We start from the raw sequence: 23381 nt of genomic DNA, 5'->3' as shown, positions 1-23381 counted from the left end.
ATATATATATATATATATATATATATATATATATATATATATATATATATATATATATACATATATATATATATATATATTTTTTTTTTTTTAACTGGTTACCCTGCTATGAGCTTTACATTGTTTAAAAATTTGACACAGAGAGAGAGAGAGAGAGAGAGAGAGAGAGAGAGAGAGAGAGAGAGAGAGAGATTCTTCCGTGGGGCCCCATGCAAGTCTCCTGCGGCCACGCCCACGGAGATGAGCGTGATATAAAGCAGAGACGTGGTGGTAGCACAAGAACTGTGAGATTTAGACCATCGCACTTGTTCCTCACCTGAGGTTTACCTGTGGTGACATCATCATCGCAATGACAACAGGGCCCGGCGACGAGGGGGCCACCTAAAGGGATTTTGGCTCGACTTGGCAATTTAAGTGGTATTTTTTTCACTCCCTCAAATGTTTTCCCCGCTTGTGGACTTCCCTGTGGAGTTACCTGTGCAGTGATCGATCGGAGTCTAAGCGAATCGAGTTCCTCCTCAGCTCCAACAGTCATTGCATGACAGTGAGGCCGCGATGAGTCGGAGAACTCGGCGCTGGATTTTAAGAGTTTTACTTTGTCTGGGAATTGTTTACCTGAAAATTGGGTGAGCTGCGCTTGTTTTGATACGCACCAAGCTGTTGTCTGTTCATACCTGTCTGTTTCTGCGCTTACAAAAGCACGACTTTGTGCCTCCTGTTTGCAATATCACAACCAAAATTTCTTTCCTTTTTTCTTTTTTTACACAATTGTTGAATGGAATTATCGGTATCTGGTTTTGGTAATTAAGTGTTATTTACGGAACCATTTTGGAAGTCGAATTGCACCTGCTTCTTAACTTTCTTCAGGGTTAATCTTTTTTTTCCTCCACAGGGGCTTCTCGTCGGTGGTGGCCCTCGGAGCGAGCATAATCTGTAATAAAATCCCCGGTTTGGCCCCGAGACAACGGATTATCTGCCAGAGTCGCCCCGATGCCATTATCGTCATCGGAGAGGGCGCGCAAATGGGCATCAACGAGTGTCAGTTCCAATTCAAAAACGGCCGCTGGAACTGCTCAGCCCTGGGCGAGAGGACCGTCTTCGGAAAAGAGTTGAAAGTGGGTATGTTGCTATCTGTTCATGTTTGTTAACAATTAGAAAAAGAGTCCGTTTCTGTGCGCAACTGTGCGCGCCTTGTGTGAAAGTTATTTTCCCGACGCGAGCCTATAAACAAATTCCTGTTATATTAAATCAAAGTAAAGAATTGTAAAATCAATTGAAGCAAACGCCCCCGACTTGCAATATAAACTAATATAGCTGGTGCACTTTATCTCTAATACCAACATTTTAAATAGTAATTATGTCTTGCTCATTCACTCAATGCTGAGAAAAGCATGAAAGTGCAGTTTATATTTTGGGGCACAAAACAACTGCTTGCTTAGTTGGGAAGTTAATGTGTGTAGGTTTTTTTTGGGGGGGGGGGGGGTCGTCTCAGCTGCTCTATACAGACTTTTTACAGAGCATGTATACGGAGCCAAGACTGTAACAAAGCTCGTGCATAGTTGCAGCCTTTCTTTTCATCCCAGGCCGACTCTCATGAGACCCAGTTTGAGTGGTCTTTATCCCGTCTGCTGATGGGTGCTGCAGCTCCCACTGTAAGGGACATAGATGTTACCACGGGTATAAGTTACAGTGAGAAAAGTACCATATTAGAGAAACTAGTTGGCTCCAATCAGACGGATATGTCCATCACAGATTGGATATTTGCTGTTGACGTTTTATGAAAATGGTGTAGACTCTCCAAGACAGCAAAACCAGGTCGTCACTAATTTATTGTTGCTTAATATCACTGGGTGTCACCAGAAATGTAACACTATTGTAATCAAACAAAAAATTCCAAATTGATTTTTACACAATGCTTCGTAGCCTTACACCAGCTGTGTGACACCATCTTGCCCGCTGTTGGTGGAAAGGAAAACTAATCCTGGTCATGCTGTCACTGGCATTTGACAAGCCGTCCTTTTTATGAATAAGTTGTTTTAGCCAATCAAGAGTTGGCGTGAAAGTCTGCACCGCGTTCACAATTTGGACAGGCATAGCAAATAGATTGGTTTCACCGTTCAGATTAACCCAGAAGCCAAGTGGTTGCAAATGGAGACCATTGTTGGCGCAAAGCCGAGGAGAGCTGTGTAGCTTGCAGTTGTTCTCTTAAGAAGTGTGGGTAGTGCAAGGTGCATCGCATTGCTAAGCCTGAAGAATACTCTTATTCAGAAGAGGCCTAACTAGAAAGAAAAGGGACATTTTCACTACTAAATTCAAGATATCTTCCATCACTTACTCCAATCATATGAAGGGCTCCTACGGTTTCTTTGGGAGGACCCAGGCAAAGAAAAATGAACAGCATTGCACTCAGATGTGAATGAGTGCACCGGCACACCTTGTTTTTTGGCCCGGGGCCCATTTAAGTCTGTAAAAATGTCAACATAATTTATGCCTCGATATGAGGTGTTTTTTTTTTCTTCTATCTTTCCTTCAAAGATAGAAGGGTGGCACACTGCCAAGACATACCAGCTGTATGTGGCGCTTCTGGTGAGCTTGGTGGCAGAGGGACATAAAAGAAAGTGATGATCTGAACAAATAAAGCTTCTTTATGCAAATATTGATGGACATAATCTGGTTTTCATTTTAAACATTCAAACCCAAATGTTCAATTTCCCATTGAAGCATTTTTTTAAGGCTCCTCTTTAGAGAGTTTCATATTTCACCCCCACCAAACGATTTGTCACACTCTGTCAGATTAACCTTTAGTTAATTGTCAATATTTCCGTGTGTGTAAATGATTTGTTCACTAGACCTGGTAGAGATAACGTCAGGATGGAGATGCTCATGTCTTATGAGTTTACACAGAATGTGTCATTTCACAATGGATCAATAGCGGTTCCCTTCCTGACAGCCCTCTTATTCATGCTGCTCTGTTGACTAAACTGCCAGCAGCCATTTTGGTTCACGGGTAGGACAGTTTCCAGGTCAGATTTCAAAACACTCTAGCCCCTCAGGAATATGTCACTGACATCATAATGTCAACCCACGTACTGTTAATTCATAATCTCAAATCAATCTTTTAAAACCAAGCGCTCTCAGTCGCAATGGTAGAAAAGTGACAGCCCATTTAACATTGAATAGAAATTATGATATTGTTAGAATAATTATAATAGTAGGTGTTTCGTTGTAATGTGCCTTAGTGGTCCATGAGATTGGTGGTACAAACATGCTTTAGTTCAAGATATGACATACTTTATGCTGCTATTGTTATGTTCATCTCAATTGAATTCATTTGTGAAAATCCCCAAATACAAAACAAACATACAAAGTAACACAAATGACCAAAACAAAACCGAATGAGCTAAGCATGTAAGTTGATTAGACAATTAAAGCAGAAGTCAAGTAAAACAAATATTTATGAATATGTTCTATCCCCATACTACTCTAAACACAGCTTTGTGTTTGTGGAATATAAATTAAGCAGCAACCATCTCAGGGGGGCGGCCGTTTTGTGTTTTATTGCCCCTTGCTGTCGACTGAAAATGGCATCACTGCACCTAAGGGCTTTTCAATTACAATTTTCTCCGTATGGCCATGTGCCATTCACAAGCCGAGCCCTTAAGCACCGTGATGTCATTTTCAGTCGACAAGTGCCAAAATGCACCACAGAGACTTTTGACCACTTTTAAACCAAGTTATGGCGTTTTCCTCAAACTCTTTGTACAGATCCGACAGTAAATTCCACTTTAAGCCGCAAAATGAACACCCAAAACACATTCCTTACTCCAATGCATTTTCTTCTGTGCTTTTGAAGGGAGTAAAGAAGCGGCTTTTACGTACGCCATCATCGCAGCCGGGGTGGCCCACGCCATCACCGCCGCCTGCACTCAGGGCAACCTGAGTGACTGCAGTTGTGACAAAGAGAAGCAGGGCTTCTACAGCAGGGACCAAGGATGGAAGTGGGGAGGCTGCTCTGCCGACATCAGCTACGGCCTTGGCTTTTCCAAAGTCTTTATCGATGCCCGGGAGGTCAAACAGAACGCGAGGACGCTCATGAACCTCCATAATAATGAGGTGGGACGCAAGGTAAGATTCAAAGTCATTGCTCCTTTTTTTCTTTTTTTTTTTTTTTTTAACCGCAGCGATGCCAAGTCGTGGCGGAGGTGAGCATTGCCAAGGATCTGTGGAATGAAGGTCACTTTTTTGGACAAGAAATGTCAAAGTGGGAAGGATTGATTACAACCCGAATGACTGGACAGAAAACACATGGACACTATCCAAAAAGTGTGCCTCACCAGTTGGGTATTCTACAATTACCTACATGTCTAATGCCCCTCTAAAATGATAAATCGGTAGCTTTGTGCTTGTTTGTGCACTACGGCGCAGCACTGATGAGTGTGATTCAATGGCCTCTTTCTTCATTCTTACTCGGAGACATGACTAAAATAATGATATACTTACATTTTCGGCAAGAAACAAACAGCATTTGCAGCAAAGAGGCACCAAGACAGACAACAATTGTGCGACAGGATACAAAGAGGACAAACATAGCGTTCTCCCGCTCCTTTCAGCACGGGGTGACAATGAGACTCCATTCGGTCTAAGAGGTTAAAGACCAAGTGGAGTGACGTGCCAAACAGCCAAAGAGGACCTGGTGAAGAATAAAAAGGAGCTTGGTTAACTCATATCCCCTCTTCCTTTCCCTGTGCCAGAAAAGCCTGATTCTCACAACCGACACGTCCATCGCCTCGCCGCCTGAAAGACCTCGCACACAATCGCCTCGAGCGGATCATTTTCTATGTGCGCGTCAGGGCCGTGAATCCAAATTGGCTTTTCTGGACAGCAAATTTGTCTTCCAGGAAACGTTGAGCAGCGGGTTTTGTTCTGTTTTGCTAATAAAGGGGCTCTCTGTTTTGATAGCAACCCCCCCTCCTTTATTTATGCTAATCAAACGCAGTGACGCCGAGCAGGAGCTCCCCGAGTCCGATCCTCCAGACAAAAGCTGTCACAAGTGTTGGTCACACGGCAACTGATGGATTAGGGCGGTTGAAGCGGGCAAGTTCATCAAGTATTTTTGAGTCTCAGGGAAGAACATTTGGACACAAGTTTGAGATGCCATATTCAAAAGTCTTATCTCGAGCTAACTCACATTCACCTTGTTAAGAAAATTCCCGTTGCAGTCAATAGCGCTCCTCATTGTCATCAGGCCAGGCTTTAGCAGTAATCCCAGTCACTCTGCGCCTCGAATACTCACTCTTGACATTTGTGTGTTGTGTGGTGACTACACACACAGGGGCTGACATCTGATACTTTATTTTGGCTTCCGTGTGGACGTTATAACGCAGCAATGCGATGGGCTTCCATTTAATCCCCAACTGGAGGCTGCTTGCTTGTCGAGTTGTCACTGAGTTGCACATTGTAGACAATCAATAATTCAGTTTAAAAATGACTGCATTTGTCACTAATATCAGAGGTAAACCTTTCCAAGTTTGCCCTTTTTTGTAGCACGTCAGGGTTCCACAATATAATAATAAAATAAAATAGAATAAAATAAAATATTAATATCGCAATTTTTGTATTTCTAGGTCCTGGAGAAGAACATGCGACTGGAATGCAAGTGTCATGGAGTGTCGGGCTCCTGCACCACCAAAACCTGCTGGACTACACTTCCCAAGTTCCGCGAGCTTGGCTACATTCTCAAGGAGAAATATGCCCACGCGGTGCACGTGGAACCGGTCAAAGCCAGCCGCAACAAGCGCCCCAAATTCCTCAAGATCAAGAAGCCATATTCATACCGGAAGCCCATGGATACAGACTTGGTGTACATAGACAAGTCACCTAACTACTGCGAGGCGGACATGGTGACGGGCAGCTTGGGGACACAAGGGCGGGTGTGCAACAAGACGATGATGCAGCACATCAGCGGCTGCGACTTGATGTGCTGCGGCCGCGGCTACAACACGCATCAGTACTCCAGAGTGTGGCAGTGCAACTGCAAGTTCTTGTGGTGCTGCTACGTGAAGTGCAACACGTGCAGTGAGAGGACAGAAGTGTACACGTGCAAATGAGAAATATTTATTGGACGGTGCTAGCATGCGTGTTGTCATGAACGCGTGTCTTTTTTTTGGGTTCCGCCGACTTACTGGATCCCGTTGCTGCATGAGGAACTGTCGCTAGGCTGCGGACTTTGGGTCGGTCGGGTGAAACACTGGAAAAACTGCACATTGCGTGCGTGCAACTGAAGCACAAAGACCAGACGGACGGGACACGTAGCGACGCCGAGAAACGGAATACGCCGCACGTGATGGCTGAGCCGCGCACACTGCTGTCTTTCACACATGGAATAACTCAGCCATGTGGAATATTTAACATACTGTTTTATAGAATGGAGATAATTAATATTAATTTATTGGATAAGAACTACTGATTTTGTCCATTTTTGGGTCGCAAATAACTAAATGTTGGGAGGGTTTAGTTTATTAAAGGGACCGTGGACTGTTAACACACTGGATTTTGGATCCACCAGGAATCAGTCACTCATATTAACTTGTGACCCTCTTGTGTCTTGCCCCCTGTTTGCTGCTAGTCCTGAGAATCCCGTTTTCTTTTTTAGGTCAGAGCTTCAAAAACACGGGCACATTTTCCACTTTTGGTAAATATTGGTTCATAGAGTATATTTTGTAAGAGCCTATTTTTGTATGAATGTCTTATTTATATCAGTTGCATAATATTCAACGTTAAGCTCGGACACCTGTCTGTAAAAAGCCGATCGATATGTAAGTTTGCCCCTGTTGTCACTGCCATGGTTGTGTAGTGTGAGTTTATAGAAGCTGTTTCTGTGTGTCTGTTGTTTACTGCATTTCATGACTACTACTGATGGAATACAGGAGCGGAATAACACCAACTAAGCATAATTTCATTTTTTGTTTCGTCTAACAAAAACTTTTTCAGTGATGCACTTGCTTTGCTTTAATGCAATGTCATAATCTTACCATAAAATGTTGGAAACCATTGCGAACCATTATTTCCCATTTTATGCTCAATAACAAGAATGGCCCCCTGGTTAATTAAAAAATAGAGCTATAATTTTTTTTCTAATGCAGTGGATCCCAAATTCTCTTCTGTGTAGATTTTCAATTTCAATTGATTAAAAATATGGTTTATTTCTTTTCTTGGGGGGGACAAACCCCATTTTTAGTGGAAAACACACATTGGAGGTTTATTTCTATGGTCGTCAATCATATGAGAAATTTGGCTATTTGTGGGTTGACCCAGTCCTTATCCCCTTCAAATGGTGGGGTTACATGTATAATTCTAAGATGTGATATCACCTTTCACCTCTAGATGGCAGACATCATTTAGTTGTACTGCCCTCTACTACAATGTGCGTAATTTTGCTGATTTGGAATGACATGCAGCACAAACAGTACCCAAACAATATTGAAATTTTGAGTGAGTTGATTTTTGTGAAAAAAAAAAAAGCACAATGAGTTTTTGTGCTTCATTTTGGTTGATTGTCCAACAGTTGTGTGCCATGCTTGATTTTTTTTTTTTGGGCCCTAAAGAAAAAAAATCCCAGTATGTGGTTCTTTTCAATTGTTTTTGTTAAAGTCGTCATCATTTTATGCATACATTGAGAAATGTATTGTGAAAAATGAAATATTAAGAATATATTTTGTCCATATTTAAATTGACATTTGTCTTATAGCTGGTTACAAAGTGCGTGGGCCTATGTGGCCCTCTAGTAGCGCCGATAAAAAAATCTGGCCCCCACGATCATTTAAGTTTCCTTCCCCTGTATAAGTGATCATCTAATACTTCAACTTTTATTACAAACATTATGTACCCATTAAATGGTGATCAATTGCGATTTAATCATTAGTTTAACTATGAGATGAACGCAGGAGTTAATTATTAATCCGCCTCAGTCATTCAGATATCACCATGATGATAAATCCTCGCATGTCGCAATGCCTACGTGTACAATGGCGACCTAAGAAAGAGATGTTCTGTGTGAGAGGGGGAAAGTTATTCAGTCTTAATTGAGGGCCCATCTTGCAGACTGGGAAGTGGTTGAACGTGTTAGAGGAGAACAAGTGTTTGTGCTCTAATAGCAGGGTACCAGTGTAATTGATGGGACTAGTTGGGCCAACTGTCACGGTGATGGCTTGCTCAGTTGGGGGAGTGGAAGCTGTCAGGTGATAGATGACTAGCACATCTGCTTCATTCACTTCTGGGCGACTCGTTGCTACAACAACCTCAGCGGTGCTCAGAAAATGCGGGGCAGTCTCCAAGAGAGGCCGGCCGACGCTTCAGGGAAATGTTAACGATGCCGGAGCCCACGGTCGTTACGGATTCCACTCTCATCGGCATGGGAGTGGAACAGAGACCGACTTAAGGTCTTGATGGAAAACCTGCTCCCGCTCATTTTTCAGGACATAAATGGAGCATGTAAAGGTTTCACCTTTGTTGCATTTCTTAGCAATTTCCTCGGGTTGATTTAGTGTTTTGGCCATATCATGTGTCTTTGCCAACCGCCCCGGAGGAAGAAAGATGGAAACAATAACGAAGGCTTGTCAGTTTTGACAAAAGCCGCTCATGATATTCACACAAAAGCTTCATGTAAGCTTGGGAATATCAGGTTAACCCTAAGATAAAGTTTTGCATGCATCACATTACCCAATGAACGCATACACATCGGAGTCTTTTGTATGTCCTCACTTTTGCTTGCGGCATTCAAAATGTGCGAACCCTAAACTTCTCTTAGGGTTTCAACAAATGCGTATTTTGATTAATAATAATAATATCTTGCTGCTTACATTATTTCAAATGTGTTGTTCTAAAGCAACAGAACCCTTTTGGGTTCTTTTGAAATTCTTCAAATCCTTAATAATTTCAATGGTTTCCACCATGAAACCTTCAATCGTATCATTTAATAGTCTGTCATAAATAAAAACACGCTGTGGTTAGCTCCCAATAATCCACTGTCGATTGCAGCTGCACAAAACAGAAACCGCACAAAGGCCACAGAGGCTTTATCCCCACAAAATGGCACCTCCTTTGATATTACATGCCCCGCGCAATCACTGACATGCTAATTATACTGCGAACACTGTTTTTCCCAAAACAGGGTTGAGTCCATGCCAAGATGCTCAGGGGTGTAATATCCACGTTACTGTGAGGTTCTCCCTTGCACCACTTATGTTTGTCAAAACACGCTGGTTTTTGGAAGTGGTCCGAAGAGTTACGCTCTGTTTAGCCACGAAGCCTTGCTGGTAGTTAACATCATAGCTACTAAATATTAAAACGCTCACCGAATCTGCCGTTGTAAAGATACATCTGTGATCTAATTTAATTGACCGCTCATGTGTCAACATCCGTCGCCGCTTCAGTCAAACAAGTGGAGCGCATTAAAGACAATAATTGAAAGGAGGAGGAGGCGCAGCGAGAAACCGCACGCTCGCATTTCTTTCTCCACTTCGCTCTCTCTCTCTCCGCCATAAATCTTGTGACACATGATTATGTCAGTCATACTTTTGTCTTGCCTCTGGTTGAGACATGCACAAGCACCTGAGCACGGCACAGTAAATTGCAGAGCACAAAGTTGTCTTTATGTGATTCCAGAGATACTGTGAGGAGCTGCAGGAGTTCATTCATGTACTCTCTTAACAGCAACGCTGTTTGAGGCACGGAGATGGAAGCCAGAGATAGTGGACAATCTGCACTCCCGGCAAGCGAGATGCACAAGGCCTTGCGAGGTCTATCTGACTTCCCATACTCTATCTGATTTTTTGCATGTAAACACAGTGGTCAAATAGCTTCAAGCTATTGTCAGTGGCATTAAGGCACCTACAAAGAGCTGTGTGGGGGGATTGTCTCGGAGCTTTTCATAATGAGTTGAAGCAACATACCAGCCCTGTTGTGCAGCCTTTGAACGCTCTGAAAACAAGCATGGCTGTGTGTTTAAGAAATGACATGAGAACTTGGACTGGCCCCTTTTGTCAGAATGTATTGGAATGATGCTGTTCTGTTTTATTCATTAAGGAATAAGGGCTAAGTGAAGGGGGCCCTCATACCCGCCCCGCCCCTCCCCTCTTGCACAGGACGGCACCTGAGCTAAGCTTACAGTAATCCTCCAATGTCTCCGGCGTTATGACACGGGATGTTTAGAATCAAAACAGCAAACTCACTACAGACCTCTGCGGATGCTTATAGGCAACATCGCTGATCGTCATCAGACAGCCACCCACATTCCTATGCTCAACATGCTCAGTTCAATTCCTATGGCCTTCCAGAGAATTAGCAGCCCTGGTTGCTCAAGATGACAGTTTTTAATGAGAAATCCTCAATTAGTGTAAAGCTTTAGAAAAAGAAAATATTGACGAACTTTCATTTTCTGCCTAGTAAATATTGAAAGTAGAAAAAAAAAATCATAAAAAAATATTTAAACCTCCATTCTCCTCCTGGTAAATATTGGAAGTAGAAAAAAAAAATCTGAAAAACATTTTAACCTTCATTCTCCCCCTAGTAAATATTGGAAGTAGAAACAAATTCATTAAAAAAACAACATTGTGACCTCCATTTTCGCCCCAGTAAATATTGGAAGTTGAAAAAAAATCATATTTAAAAAGATATATACTATGTATGAATTTCATGCTTTTACAGTGATGCAGGAAGCAAGCGTCCACAATGAAAAGGTGCACAAACAAGTCAAGTCAACAGTGGTGTACTTTCCTGATGGTGTCATAGCTTCCAAGCTGAGCAGTTCAGAAGGAGTTCCAATGACTTCTCTCCTCCAGCATCTTCCAACCTGTCCAGACATGCTCCAAATGTATCATTGCAGAAAACCATGAAACAATTTGAGCTGGTGCTGCCAGTTTAAATAACTAAACCATGTGGTCAGAGCTATTATATCATTAATCTTCTGCCTTTGCTCCACTCATGCCTTGCCAAGATGTGGGAACACCCTCACTTTCAACCCAAAGACGTAAAGAGATACCTGAAAGTGCTCCTTTTGATATGTATCCCACAATGCTGGTGACCAAAGTGTTTTGAAGTCAGTGCCGCAAACCTTTTCAAGCATGTTATCGCCCTTTCATTTCCTGACGCTGAATCAAGAGGCGGCTACGCACAGAACTTTTGCTCGGCAACGTCAAATGCGGATGATTAAAATGTTTACACGTGCTCAAGTTTTATATCTCCGGGTGCCTATAAATAGCAGTCAGTGTTGGGTGTAAACAAAGATGTCCGACAGGTAATATCTCAGGTCGTACCTAAAGTAATTAGTTTCTCATAGGAATTAAAATGAGCGGTCATGTAAAGTGCCCCCGAGTGGCCTCCGAGTCACCGAGGTCATTCGGTGACAGTTGCAAGATGAGGCCGTGACAGTGCTAGATGATCCTGCGGTTCAGCAGCGGGGCAAAGGTTTGTCTGTAGGGCAGGGGCGCACAGCTGGATGCTCTGCTCTGAGGTCAGCTTCAGTGATGGTAATGAGATAAAGAATAGCACAAAAGGGAAACGGCATAAAGAAAGCGACACAATCAAGAGACGCTCACTTTCACTTTGTCTTTCGTCATTTTAGAGAGCCTCTACATCTACAGTAGGTTGATTTATGATTATTGGTTGCCCTCAAGATAGACAAATGGGACTGTCTCTTCTCTGCCATGTTAGATCTAAAAAGAAAATTGGGAAATTGTTTGGTTTTTCTTCTTTAAAGGCAACAAAAGTAAGTTTGATCTGATTGATCGTTTTGTCCGCTAAGTATTCAAATGAAGAGTATGCAACTCATCTCAACCTAATTGAACTTTTTTACGGCACACTTTAAAAACAACCATAGCCACATATAAAGTGGTGTACATAAAGTAATAATCAGGCATAAAAACCAAAGACAGTGGGAAGTATAAAATAATAACATAAAAACTGTAGACATAATAAAATACTAAAACAACACTGAGTCTCATGCTGAGTCGAAATCCAAAAAAAGTGTTTTCATATTGCCTAACCGGAGGTCCTTGTGAGGCTCCTTGTTTTGTCCGCTGACCTCTGCTCAGAGGTAAATTTAAAGATAACTAAACAAATAGTAAAATTAACTCTAACATGTAAAGGAGGCCAATGAAGGGAGGCCAGAAACTGAGCCACGTTCTCTTTCCTACAAGCTTCAGTCAGGAGGTGAGCAGTGAGGGCAGCAACTTTTTGGCGAAAGTGGAGACCTTTCAGAGAGGGCTGGCTGACTCCAAATTCAAATCCAAGGACAGTAATCCAAATGTTTGTTTTGTTAAAAGTAACTCAAAAGCAACACAAAATGAGTTCATGCAATGGAGGGAGGTCCAAACAGCATCAAGTGACTTGACGCCGGTAAAGGAGGCCATCTCCACCTACAGTTAGCAAGCGGTACTAGTAAGAATCCATCTTACTGGACATTAAAGACTATTATTCCTCCTGATTTGGACTCTTGTGATAGATCGCCTTGCTGATTGAGAAATAAAACGGGAATACACAGTGAGAATGTAACAGGTCGCCTAATGACAGTCTCAGCTCACCAAGTCTATACGGATTTGTCCTCAGGGAAATTCCGTTCTACCAATGTCCCTTTTGGAACAGTCTGTTGTTGTCAGTTGTCGGCTCATCATAATAGAAAGAATTCTACACAACAGAAAAGACAATACGCTGAAATAAAGATTATGAACATACATGTGCTCACAGGTACCGTTGAGTTCTACTGTACATTATAAAAAAAACTTGCCCCTCCTTTGAAGGTTTTTTCAGAGCCAGTTGGGCAGGTTTTCTGAAGTTACGTGAAAATTGCCTTCAGTCGCTGCGGGGTCTTAACCGCCGCACAAAAGACACCCAAATTACGTGTACGAATGTGTGGAAATGAAAGAAGACAGTCAAAATGAAAATTGTTAGCGACCAAGAAGTTCTATATTTGGTCAAGGTGTTTTCGCCTTCAGCGTTGAGCATCTTTGCGGCGCGTTGTACAAGTCTTTCATGATTTGTTTTGAAATTGTGCGGGATTTCACCTTGAATCCTTGTGATCAATCAAAAGCTTTCAAAAACAAGCCTTGGGCGAGACGCTCAGGAAAAACCCTCCTGCTTTCACGCCAAGGAGCAGATGTTCTGTAGAGCCACCCTTCCCTCTGTGAATGCGTTCAAGTTTTGTCAACAATCTCAAGCGTTTCTCCCACACATTCAACTAATTGCATTGCGCCAAATCGGCTAATCGGGACATGATCTGATGCCGTCAGGGTTTCGATAGACTTTGGTGAGAGCGCAATCTCCACAAAATCCGACAAACCTTCCAGATGCGGTTATATCAACATCTCTTTTATCACCTGAAGAGAGTCATCAAGGAAGCTATGACAGTAATTCAATGTGAGAGGGCCACACTGACAGAGAAGTATCATCCTAGCATGGATGAATGCGATTGACTCACTGAGTGCACATGCAGATATTTTGGGATGGTGCATTTACTGAAGAGATTTCGCTCGGGCACCCCAGACTTGAAAGGCATTCCTTTATAGGTGTGTGCCAACCTGCATAACTGTATTTGCACACACAAGATTCACGCGGAGGCTAAATGGCATTCAATAGGCGGCCACGGTCCATGATGCGACCTCTTACATCAACACCTAGCCAGGTGATGATTTAACATCAAACCTGCAGATGTTCATTCCCCGGTTGGCTTAGGTAAACAGTCTGATTAAACGTGTCAAGAACAGTCACAGTTGACACTCATGCGATAATCAAGTGTTTAAATGCAGCTTTTTCGAAATATAGTTTTATAGAGTTGTTTAAGTTTTGTTTGGGGAGGTATAAGTGCTCTTGAATTTTGGTAGACGAGACGAAAAGTGTTCATTATAGTGAAACATGCTAATTAAATTGTGGTAAACTTCTTCAATTACATATTCCATATTGTTTGTAAAGGCATACCTGTTGTTATGAGCATGTCTCAACTGCACCGCACAAGCTAATTATGACCATTTTTACCTGTCTGCGAGAAAGAAAAGAAGATAGACAAACAAAACAATGTTATAGTTACAGGGACAGCATTTCAGAAAGAGTACAAACCATACTAGTTACAAGAAAGAACATAATTCTTGCCTAACATGATCTTGGGTTACATTTTTTTTGTTAGAGCGAACTCCTTAATATGCAAATGAATTTTCAAAAATACTTTAAAGACTAATCAACAGCAAATTTTAATCATAGATGGCTTTATGTGTCTTTTATTTATATATGTATATAGTATTTTTGATGCTGGTTTGTTGTTTTAAGTGTCTTTTTCTAGCACAATAGCATTTAATAGCATAGCATTTAATTTTTTGTTTTTAAGTTAATTCATAGCTATAATTTTGCAGATATATCCATATGTAGGCACACTTTTATTATTATTATTATTTTATTTTATTATCATCATCATTAATAATAATAATAATACCTAATGTGTTAGCTAGAGAGAAAAAAACAAGGGCAGATTCATATTCATGTACAGATAGATTTGTCATACATATATATCGATTTATGCCCACTTATTCTATTTTAGGCTTTTTGTGCTTCTCGAAGACTGGAAGCCTTGTGGGAATCCCTAGACAATCCCAAACATGCCACAGCAAAGTCTCAAGCCATTTCACGATCACACCGTGAAGAAGAAAAATGTGTTTTGAAATAACAAACACTTGAAGTCAACTCACAACTTGGATGACATTGTTTCTTCCACAGCAAGCCTCAACTCTTCATCCTACAACTCATTGCTCACCCAAAGAAAATTTATTGCCCTCACTTATACCTAATTAGTGTAGACAGTAAGCATTGCATAGCCGGTTAGATCTTCATGGCAAGCAGTTTGTGTGGAATGCGAGGCACCAGCTGTGGAGATGTCATTGTACAAGCAGCGGCAAATACTTCCGAGCACAAATACGCTAGCTTAATAAGTAACAACGTGATACAATTAAAATGGTAATAAAAACTGAACTAGAAATGCCATTATTAGCACATTAAGAGGCTCACAATGGCCAACATGCTGTGTCAGCATGTTTAAAACAGCACAAAGGAATAATTTTGTTCGTTTCATAGTTTTTGAGTATAACTTGCATTTAATCGACTGTGGTGAATTGATATCAATGATAAGAAACATGCCTTTGGGTATTTGACAGTGAGATACATTATTGTGATCAGTGGTGGGCACTTTACCCTTGCATCCTTGTCTGTCTGTCCCACCCCCATCCCTGACACAAAAGACAAAATATTGTAACAGACAAATGTAATTGAATAATAACATTACTCAGCAATAATAACCATAAAAATGCATTGTGTAATATAACGTAATGTTTATTTTTGACTTTGAAGTGTGTTGTAAAATTATCCTATGACAACAAGATGAATTTCTTGGCCCATTTGTGGTGAACCCATATCTTATAATTTAATATTTACTGTGTTGTTTAACTGGAAGCGTATAACACGTTTGCATTTGCCAGGGCGAAGATGCTACGACATATGCCCATGGGCTCGTCAGTAGTGTGGTGGTTTTTAGCTATAAATTTCAGAAATCAGATAAATATGTGCCTGCAAGAAAGAAATGAATCCTGTTATTACCGTTGATTTTTTTAAACGCAAGAGCCTAGCCATCATTTCAGAAGTGAGAGGGGCACACTCCCTTGCATTCAAATATCTATTATGGCAAAAGAACTAAATAACTATTCAGTGTCAACACTGAACAGAAAACTGTGTAAAAAAAAAAAACATTTTGAACAATTTTTCAGCAAATATTCTTCCAATGCCTTTGATTTCACCTTCCAATTGTTAATGCGTTTTTTTTCCATTTTTTTTAAACCACTCTATGACATATGTAGTGTATGTAGTATATGTGATTAAATGTCTGTGCAATGACTGATTATCATGCATCCAGGACAGCTCAGGAAAATGCAATATGACAAGTTAAAAAAAACAACAACAACCTAAAAGTGTAGCGGGGACAAATAAAAATCACCCAATAGCAGAAAATTAAACGGGTGAGGGTTTGACTGGGAGACGGTGAGAGACGTATATGCATCTCCCTCTCTGGAGGCCTTTGTTACCCATGTTCGCAACACAAAAATCAAATGCAGCTATTTAAGACCGCAAATATCCACGTTCTCATCGTGAGCACCTTTTGAAATGATTTCAAGTCATCAGCTCTTGTGGGAACAAGTCTGAAGATAACACTTCCAGGAAGCCCATATTGGAGTCAATGAGGCAGAGGGGAAGAAAAACACAGAAAACGCAGCCCTGCAGGGAAAAATCTGAATAGGCCATGCAAACAGGAAAATACGCTCTCATTAAACGGAATAGGAGGAAAATGCAAATGTTGCTTTAATATGACCAGAAGCCATTGCGCTTTGAATCATGATGAGCCTATTAAAACCTGACACACATTGTGTTGACACTCTCAATCAAAGATAAGCACTGAGTAAACAAAGAATTAGAAAAAGAATTCAAGCCCCACTTTCCTCATGATCACACAGATTTTCCACCAGGGGGAGCTGTTTCCTCTTACCTCATGATGAGTCATCAAAAGAACAAGATCCCGCATCTCCAGGAAAGTATATGTTGATGTTGTCGATGTTGACATGTCATGTACCATCTAAACCAGGGGTCACCAAGTCCGGTCTTCAAAGGCCCCCCCTATCCAGCTTGTTTTAGATGCACTGCAACCTTTGAGGACCGGAGTTGGTGACCCCTGATCTAAACAGACCGCACAGATTTTATATTTAACTACACACTCCATCTGAGCCTTCCTCTGCGTATTGTACAGCTCTCATTTTGCACAAGTACAATTCCACAGTAAACTGGCACTATTACTTTTTTCAAATATCTTTTCTTGCAAGTTATGAGGATATTGGGCAATATTTTCTGGACATGATCTGAAATGAGTATTATTGGGAAGTATAGGACACACCTTGTGTTTTGGGGCCTAAAACAGTCATTTAAGTTGGAAAAACATTCAGAATATAAATTACTGACATTTATGGAGACAATTTTGGTAGTTTTTACTTCCAGCTTTAAATTGGGGTTCAAGGGACAACCATTTTGTAAATTCCAATTTTTTAATTGTGAAAAAATAATATGTATGTATATTTTTTTTTATTGTCATTGTGCCATATTCTTTTATATTAAAATAATACAAACGCACATCATAGATTGACTTGCTGTCAATCAAGTGATATTAAACTTCCATGGAACTACTCCTGACATCCGTATGCCAAGAAATTGGACACATTTTGCTCACGTGCAATTTTTAGCCGTGCAGTAGAGTTTCGATCAACAAATGCCTCCTGCTCATCTCCGATCAACTAAATGCATGAAGAAAAAAGATGAGACCTTTTGATTAGACTCTTTTAAATCAGGCAGAAAGGAATGCATACTGACTCTCAACTCGCCTTGGGGCCTCAGCCTGCACCTAGCATGTTTTTTTTTTGTTTTTTTTTGAACTGTTGAACAGCAGTGCGGCACTCAGTGGGCTTGAGGTGGATCATAAACAGCTATTGTAGCATAATTCCAAATCCATAAGAGTATGTTTCTGTTTTCATATTGTCTCAAATAACTGAGTTATGGCTTGAAATGATCTTTGAACACGCTTGCAATAGATAAAAACATTATGTGCGCCTATTTTAGACATGAAAAAAACACCTTTGTTATCTTCACGAATTGCCCCATGATTACTCCTATTTGATCTTTGCACAATGGTGATCCTCACATGCTGGAGTTGACTTTTTAAAATCCCATAATCGACTAGATTTTGAAGAGAGACCTACCATCATCCCCTTGTTGTGTGTATGAAAATACACACATGCAAGTGGAGGCAAGAGTGTGTGTCTGCACACTTTCATGAACATGTCACTCAAAATTCTGACCTACCAAGAAGATAAAAACACAAGAAGATAACAACATAAACCAAGAATATACCCAAGCATTCATCAATTTATTGATCCTTTTGTGAAAATACGATTGGTGATAAAAAAAAAAAAAAAAAAAGCATGATCTCAAAAAATAAAAGGCAGGTGGGGGGCGGTCTTATTCTCTCTGCTTAATAAAAACAAGATAATTTCTTTTAAGTTTTGAAACTCCGAAAAGCACCTTTCTCATGAATAGTGTGAGTTCTTGTAATTAGATCAATGACATTGGCCCTGGATGAGCATGACAAAGGTAGAAAGGCTTTTGTAGCTTAGGAATGGGGACACCTACCATAGAATTAGATGCAATTATGAAAAAATGTCTTCAAGCCCAAGAGGTGCATGCATGTGCGAGGGGAACCAAGCAGGCTGTCTTCATTTCACGCTGCCCCCAGGTGCTGAGAGGATACAGCACTTCTTTTCATATTGGCAGCTGTTTGATCAAACTAGCAGTCACAGCATAGCTGCAGGTCTCAGCAAAAAGTTCTGTTCGGATTCAAAGGAGACCAAAAGACCCACTCCGGGCTCTTTCCACTAAAGCAGCTGAATTACTCCTTTGAGCTCAGATCATGGACTCTTTTTTTTTTTTTCTTTTTCTTTCAGCAGGCACTACAAATACTGCCGTTGTTTTGCCTGTTGTGTATTCCACAATCACGATAATATTTTCCAGCAAGGGTGTGAAATGCAACTGTGAAGACATCTGATAGCGAGTGTGTACATTGATTGTAACTGATAGTGTTCTCAGCGCTTTGTGGGAAAGAAAAGAGAACCGAGAACGAGCAGATGGAGTGAAAGGAAGTGTAGCTTTTGCACAGACCCGTTGTGTGTTGATCGCAATGCAGAGTGCCACAGAAGATAGATGACTGATAATCAAGACTCTGTACGTGTGTGATGTGAATGACTGCACAACAAAGAGTCCGAATGGATTTTTGTCGGAGCTCAAACGGCGATGACGCTGCATTCCGCGAGCTTTATGATGTGAAACACCAAAGGAAAGGAAACAATGATGCCATTCATAGGATGTCATTTTCTTCAACTTTTATCTGAGGAATTTGTTGAGTATTCCTCCTGTTTCCATCATGTAATGTGTGCACCTTGTCCAAAGTGGGCTTTGAAAGGAGGATCTTACTATTTGGGTCCAGGTCACAGTTACAAGGCTCATTATCCGCACTGTGGAGACAGGAACTGAAAGAAATTCGAGGCATGGCTTCCGATGTTGCTATATCGCTTTACAATATTTTGCAGTGTGTCTATGTGCGGCGCTTCATTAAAACATTTCCGTTTAAGCTCATGCCAAAGTTTTTTTTTTAATTGAGCTTACAAGTTCATCCACATAAAATTTACCCAAGCTTGACATTTTGGACTTTTATTTTGCACTGGGCCACAGTTAAAAAAAGGGAGGTTCAAGGGTGCTGCCAGATATATAGGGGATGGGGGGGTTACACTTGATTTTGCTGTAAATTAAAAAAAGACAAATGTTCCTCCATAAGAGTCTTTGGTATTTTGCATTACCATTATTTTTAATTTTAAAATTCTTTGCCACATGTGGAGGTGGTCAAGGTGGGTGGCAAGAGAATGAACAGGGGTGGTTATGGCCACCCCTGGCCACCACATAGCTACGCCCATGCATACTCATCTACATGGTGATGGTAGAAGTCAAAAGACCCCACATTTTATCAGACCTCCTTGGCCTGGAAAATGCTTTTCACTGAAACAAAATCCTTCTAAAAATATTTAGTAGCCAAGCACTGGATCACCTGACTGCAAATCTGACAGGACTCACCCTGCATTCCCTCTCAAAACTTTTGCAATGACATTGTTTCAACATGATGAGAATTTCCCCCGGTGCCTTGACAGTTCACTTTGTGTCAGCCAAAAAAATGACTACATGTCAGGTGAAGTTGTTTTGGAGAATGGATAAGGAAATACCATTGCTGCGCTCGGAGTGCAAACGGTCACCCGTAAACTTCCTAGGGCTACTTGTGAAGAGCTGGGGAAATTTCCCGCTGGTTCCAGACACCATTATCTGGGTGTGATGAATGTGAGTCATAAATGCGTGCATTAGTGTCAAGTTAGACAATTAGACAGAAATAACAGCAAGTTGTTCAAAAATATATATACAAAAGTGGAATGTCATGATTTCAGCTGATTGCTGCTTTTGTTTTGGGGCTAAGAAATTTCAACAGATGTCGGTCAGAGCAAACTCGCTTACCACACAAACTGGGATTGATGTCAAATATACACACAACCTGATCCATCAAAACCCAAACCAGCAGACCAGAGCGATTACTCACTTAAGAAAAAAGCGTTGTGTCAACGCATTAACATTCTTTTGTGTGAATTTCAAGGAAAAATAAGAAGCTCATTCAAGCCCTTGGCTGTAACAAACATATATATATTTTGACAATTTTTCCAGATTATTGTTTTTTTCCTTTTTAGGAAGAAGAACAGAGTGTGTTCTAAACTGGTGCCGCAGGGTGCAAAGATAAAGAGAGTAATAGTTAGACTGCGGTCACATTGGTATGCAGACAGTCATGAAAGCAAAGCAGTACCTGTTGCATCTTGCAAAATTCATTTGCGGAATATTGTGAAATTTCACAGCCTCAATTGACAAGCCACCTTCACCCCCCCCCATCACAGCAGCAAATATGTGCGAAAGACACCAACTAAGGACAAGACGTTAAATTGTCATTTTGTTCTGACAATCACATGAATCCAAAGATTGAATTGAGGGCACTACGCCGCACTTGATGTCCTTCCAAGGCGATGAAACAGCCGTTCACGTTTCACTTCAAATACCTCAACACGCCATTGACTCGTCCACCTGGGTGACTCAATTTTTATGGCTCTTGTTAGAACACTCCGCACCGACTAACCAAAAGACGTTGGTGGCATTTTTGACCTTGCGAATGAACCCTGATATTATGGTTACCCCGTAATGGCCTCCAATCAGTCAGGATCAAAGCGGTTCAGCCTCAAAATTTTTATTCCTATATTTTAATGCAATTATGCATCAGTTAGATTTTTTTTCCACTTACTGTCTGTAAATAAAATATTTATTTTCTCAATCACTTGACCTTATTAGGGCCACAGGTGACTAAGCTAAAATGATTAATAAAAGATTTAACAGCAAGGTTGGGTATTGTTTTAAGTTATGGATCAGGATAACGGTGCAGATCCAATAATTAATTTTTACTGGCTTCCGCCTTATATAGGGGAAAAATAAAATAATTACAGAAACACAAAAAATGAATTAAATAACTACACTACATCACTGGTATGGATTCAGGGCAGTTGTGGCACAAACCATACATTGTGTAGTGGTCTAATAAATTTGTGATGCATTTTAAATGCCAAAAATTTCACATTGTCAAAATGGAAGTTAACTAGACAATGTATGGACTGCGGCTGCGTTCCCATTGGTCAGAGAACACGCAGGCAAGGTGTGGACCTGTGATTAGGACTCCAGTAAATCTTCCCACCCAAGGAGCCTAGGGGGAGGGAGGTGCTTCCCCCCTGGGTCAATGCACTGCTGCAGGGATGCGCCTCCCTTTCCTCCCAGTCTGCCCTTGTGGATAAATCTCATGCTTTGACCTGGAACTCATCCACTTGCCCTTCTTGCAGGTCACACCAGAAGCTAAAAGTTTTTTGTTACACATTTCCCTGCAATCCGAATATACACGGTGTGATTTCATCGTTTGCACAAGGCGAGTATCGTAGTATGTTGCAATGTGCTGAAATGTGATAAATAAATGTGATAAGTGACAGGCAAACTTGCATACCTCTTTTTTTTCATTTTCCTCTCAGGCAAATTCCTCACTCATATCACTGTGTGCTCTTTGTTTTTTTCATTCGAGACAATCAGGCTCATTTCTCTCATCGACTATAACAGTAAGTCAATACGTTTCACACCCAATAGTTTGAGGAGACGTTGATCACACATCAAAAACTATTTTTCCAAGAAGACAAAACCTACTATCACCCTGACAAACTAGGAGAGGAACAGCTATCATTTTTGTGATATGAAAAATTGTCACCCAGACAGAATAAAATTTTAGTTGGCATTTTCTGATATTTTTGTAAAGGCTACAAAATAATTTACAAGGCATGAAATATATTATGAAACACAATGAAGACAGTCAAGTGGAGAAAATGGCACAAGCATTTTGATATTGGGGCCCAGCCCGATGCTCTGATGCATACTTCCCACCGCTTGTGGCAGAAGAAACTCTAGCCTGTGCTTGTCTGCTGCTCAGAATGCCCATTAACTCTCTCTTCTCCCTCAGGTAATGACCACCTGAGCTATCAAAGACAAGTGTGCCTATGACGCCGCCTCCTCCTCACACTCATTACCACACTGACACCCCATCCTCACACCACCATAGGCTTCACACTTGGGCAGTTATTAAGATTTTCATAAAAATTTTGAGCTTCTGGATTGTCCTCACACACACCCTGCTCCCAAGCATATGTTATGATGTAAAAAATAAATGTCTACCATATTTTACATGAGGGGATTTTGCAATGCATGATACAATAAATGCAATGAGGTTTTTGGTTTCTTGGTTCAATTTTGGCTGATCTAAGTGGCTCCTGCCTGTGACTGGAGCTTGCCTCATCCAATATGCCGCCTACAGCACATCTATTTTCGTTTTGATATTTAACTCACTGAAGTGGAACATAATTGAAGCGGAGAATGCAGAGCCCACGACGCATAAATAAGAACAGGTGCGGTTGATTTATGGTTTTAATAATAGGTTTCATAGTAATATTACAAAACCTACAGTGAAGATGTCAGTCGTCGCTCTTCTTTAAAAGATGATTAAATTTTAATCATTTCAGTAGGTCTATTTTAAAGAGCCATCATTAAATGGTTGGAGATATATATATATATATATATATATATATATATATTCACACATACATTCACACACATATACACACGCGCGCGCACACACTGATTATTGATGTTATAGGTATTTTGACACAGTGGGTCAAGAGTACCTCTCAATCTCTGTGGGTCATTTCCAAACTTCCTGTCCATGTCCTCAAGCCTTAATGGATGGATGTATCTTCCTGTCAGGGATGTATGATTCACTGTCCCTGGAACACAACGCCGCCTAATCTTGGAGAGCAGATAAAGCTAATTAGGGGAAAGAGATGTCAGTCATCACAAGTGAGGATGGATGCACATTTTACATACCAACAATAGAATCTCAGTCACTGAAAGCTACACTCAGAAGTGCACATGTAGCTATTAGTGTGAGTTATGCCAGGGGGAACGTGTCAAAGTCAAGCGCTGCATTGACTGCCTCTCTGCTGGCTGTCTGATCTAGCAGCTGTTATGCTTCCCAAAACTAAAATTAGTGCCAAAATGACACAAATCGTAGCTTTTGTGTGAATGACCTTCGCCGT

At 40.9% G+C, this 23381-nt stretch overlaps 1 protein-coding gene across 1 annotated transcript; it reads left to right on the top strand.

The window, feature by feature from the left end:
• The first annotated feature begins 228 nt into the window (after nucleotides 1-228).
• Nucleotides 229-7783, top strand: LOC148402247 (protein Wnt-7a). Its single transcript, XM_088369607.1, has 4 exons — nucleotides 229-626; nucleotides 893-1119; nucleotides 3854-4125; nucleotides 5625-7783. The coding sequence occupies exons 1-4, from the start codon at nucleotides 556-558 to the stop codon at nucleotides 6105-6107; spliced, it is 1053 nt and encodes a 350-aa protein (XP_088225733.1). The 5' UTR covers nucleotides 229-555; the 3' UTR covers nucleotides 6108-7783.
• The last annotated feature ends 15598 nt before the right edge of the window (nucleotides 7784-23381 follow it).

Source organism: Syngnathus floridae, chromosome 2 (genome assembly GCF_059516105.1).
Source record: "Syngnathus floridae isolate MCC-2025c chromosome 2, RoL_Sflo_1.0, whole genome shotgun sequence".
Classification (NCBI taxonomy): Eukaryota; Metazoa; Chordata; class Actinopteri; order Syngnathiformes; family Syngnathidae; genus Syngnathus; species Syngnathus floridae.
Note: the sequence above shows the minus strand (reverse complement) of the source record. Positions and strands in the feature narration are given on the sequence as shown.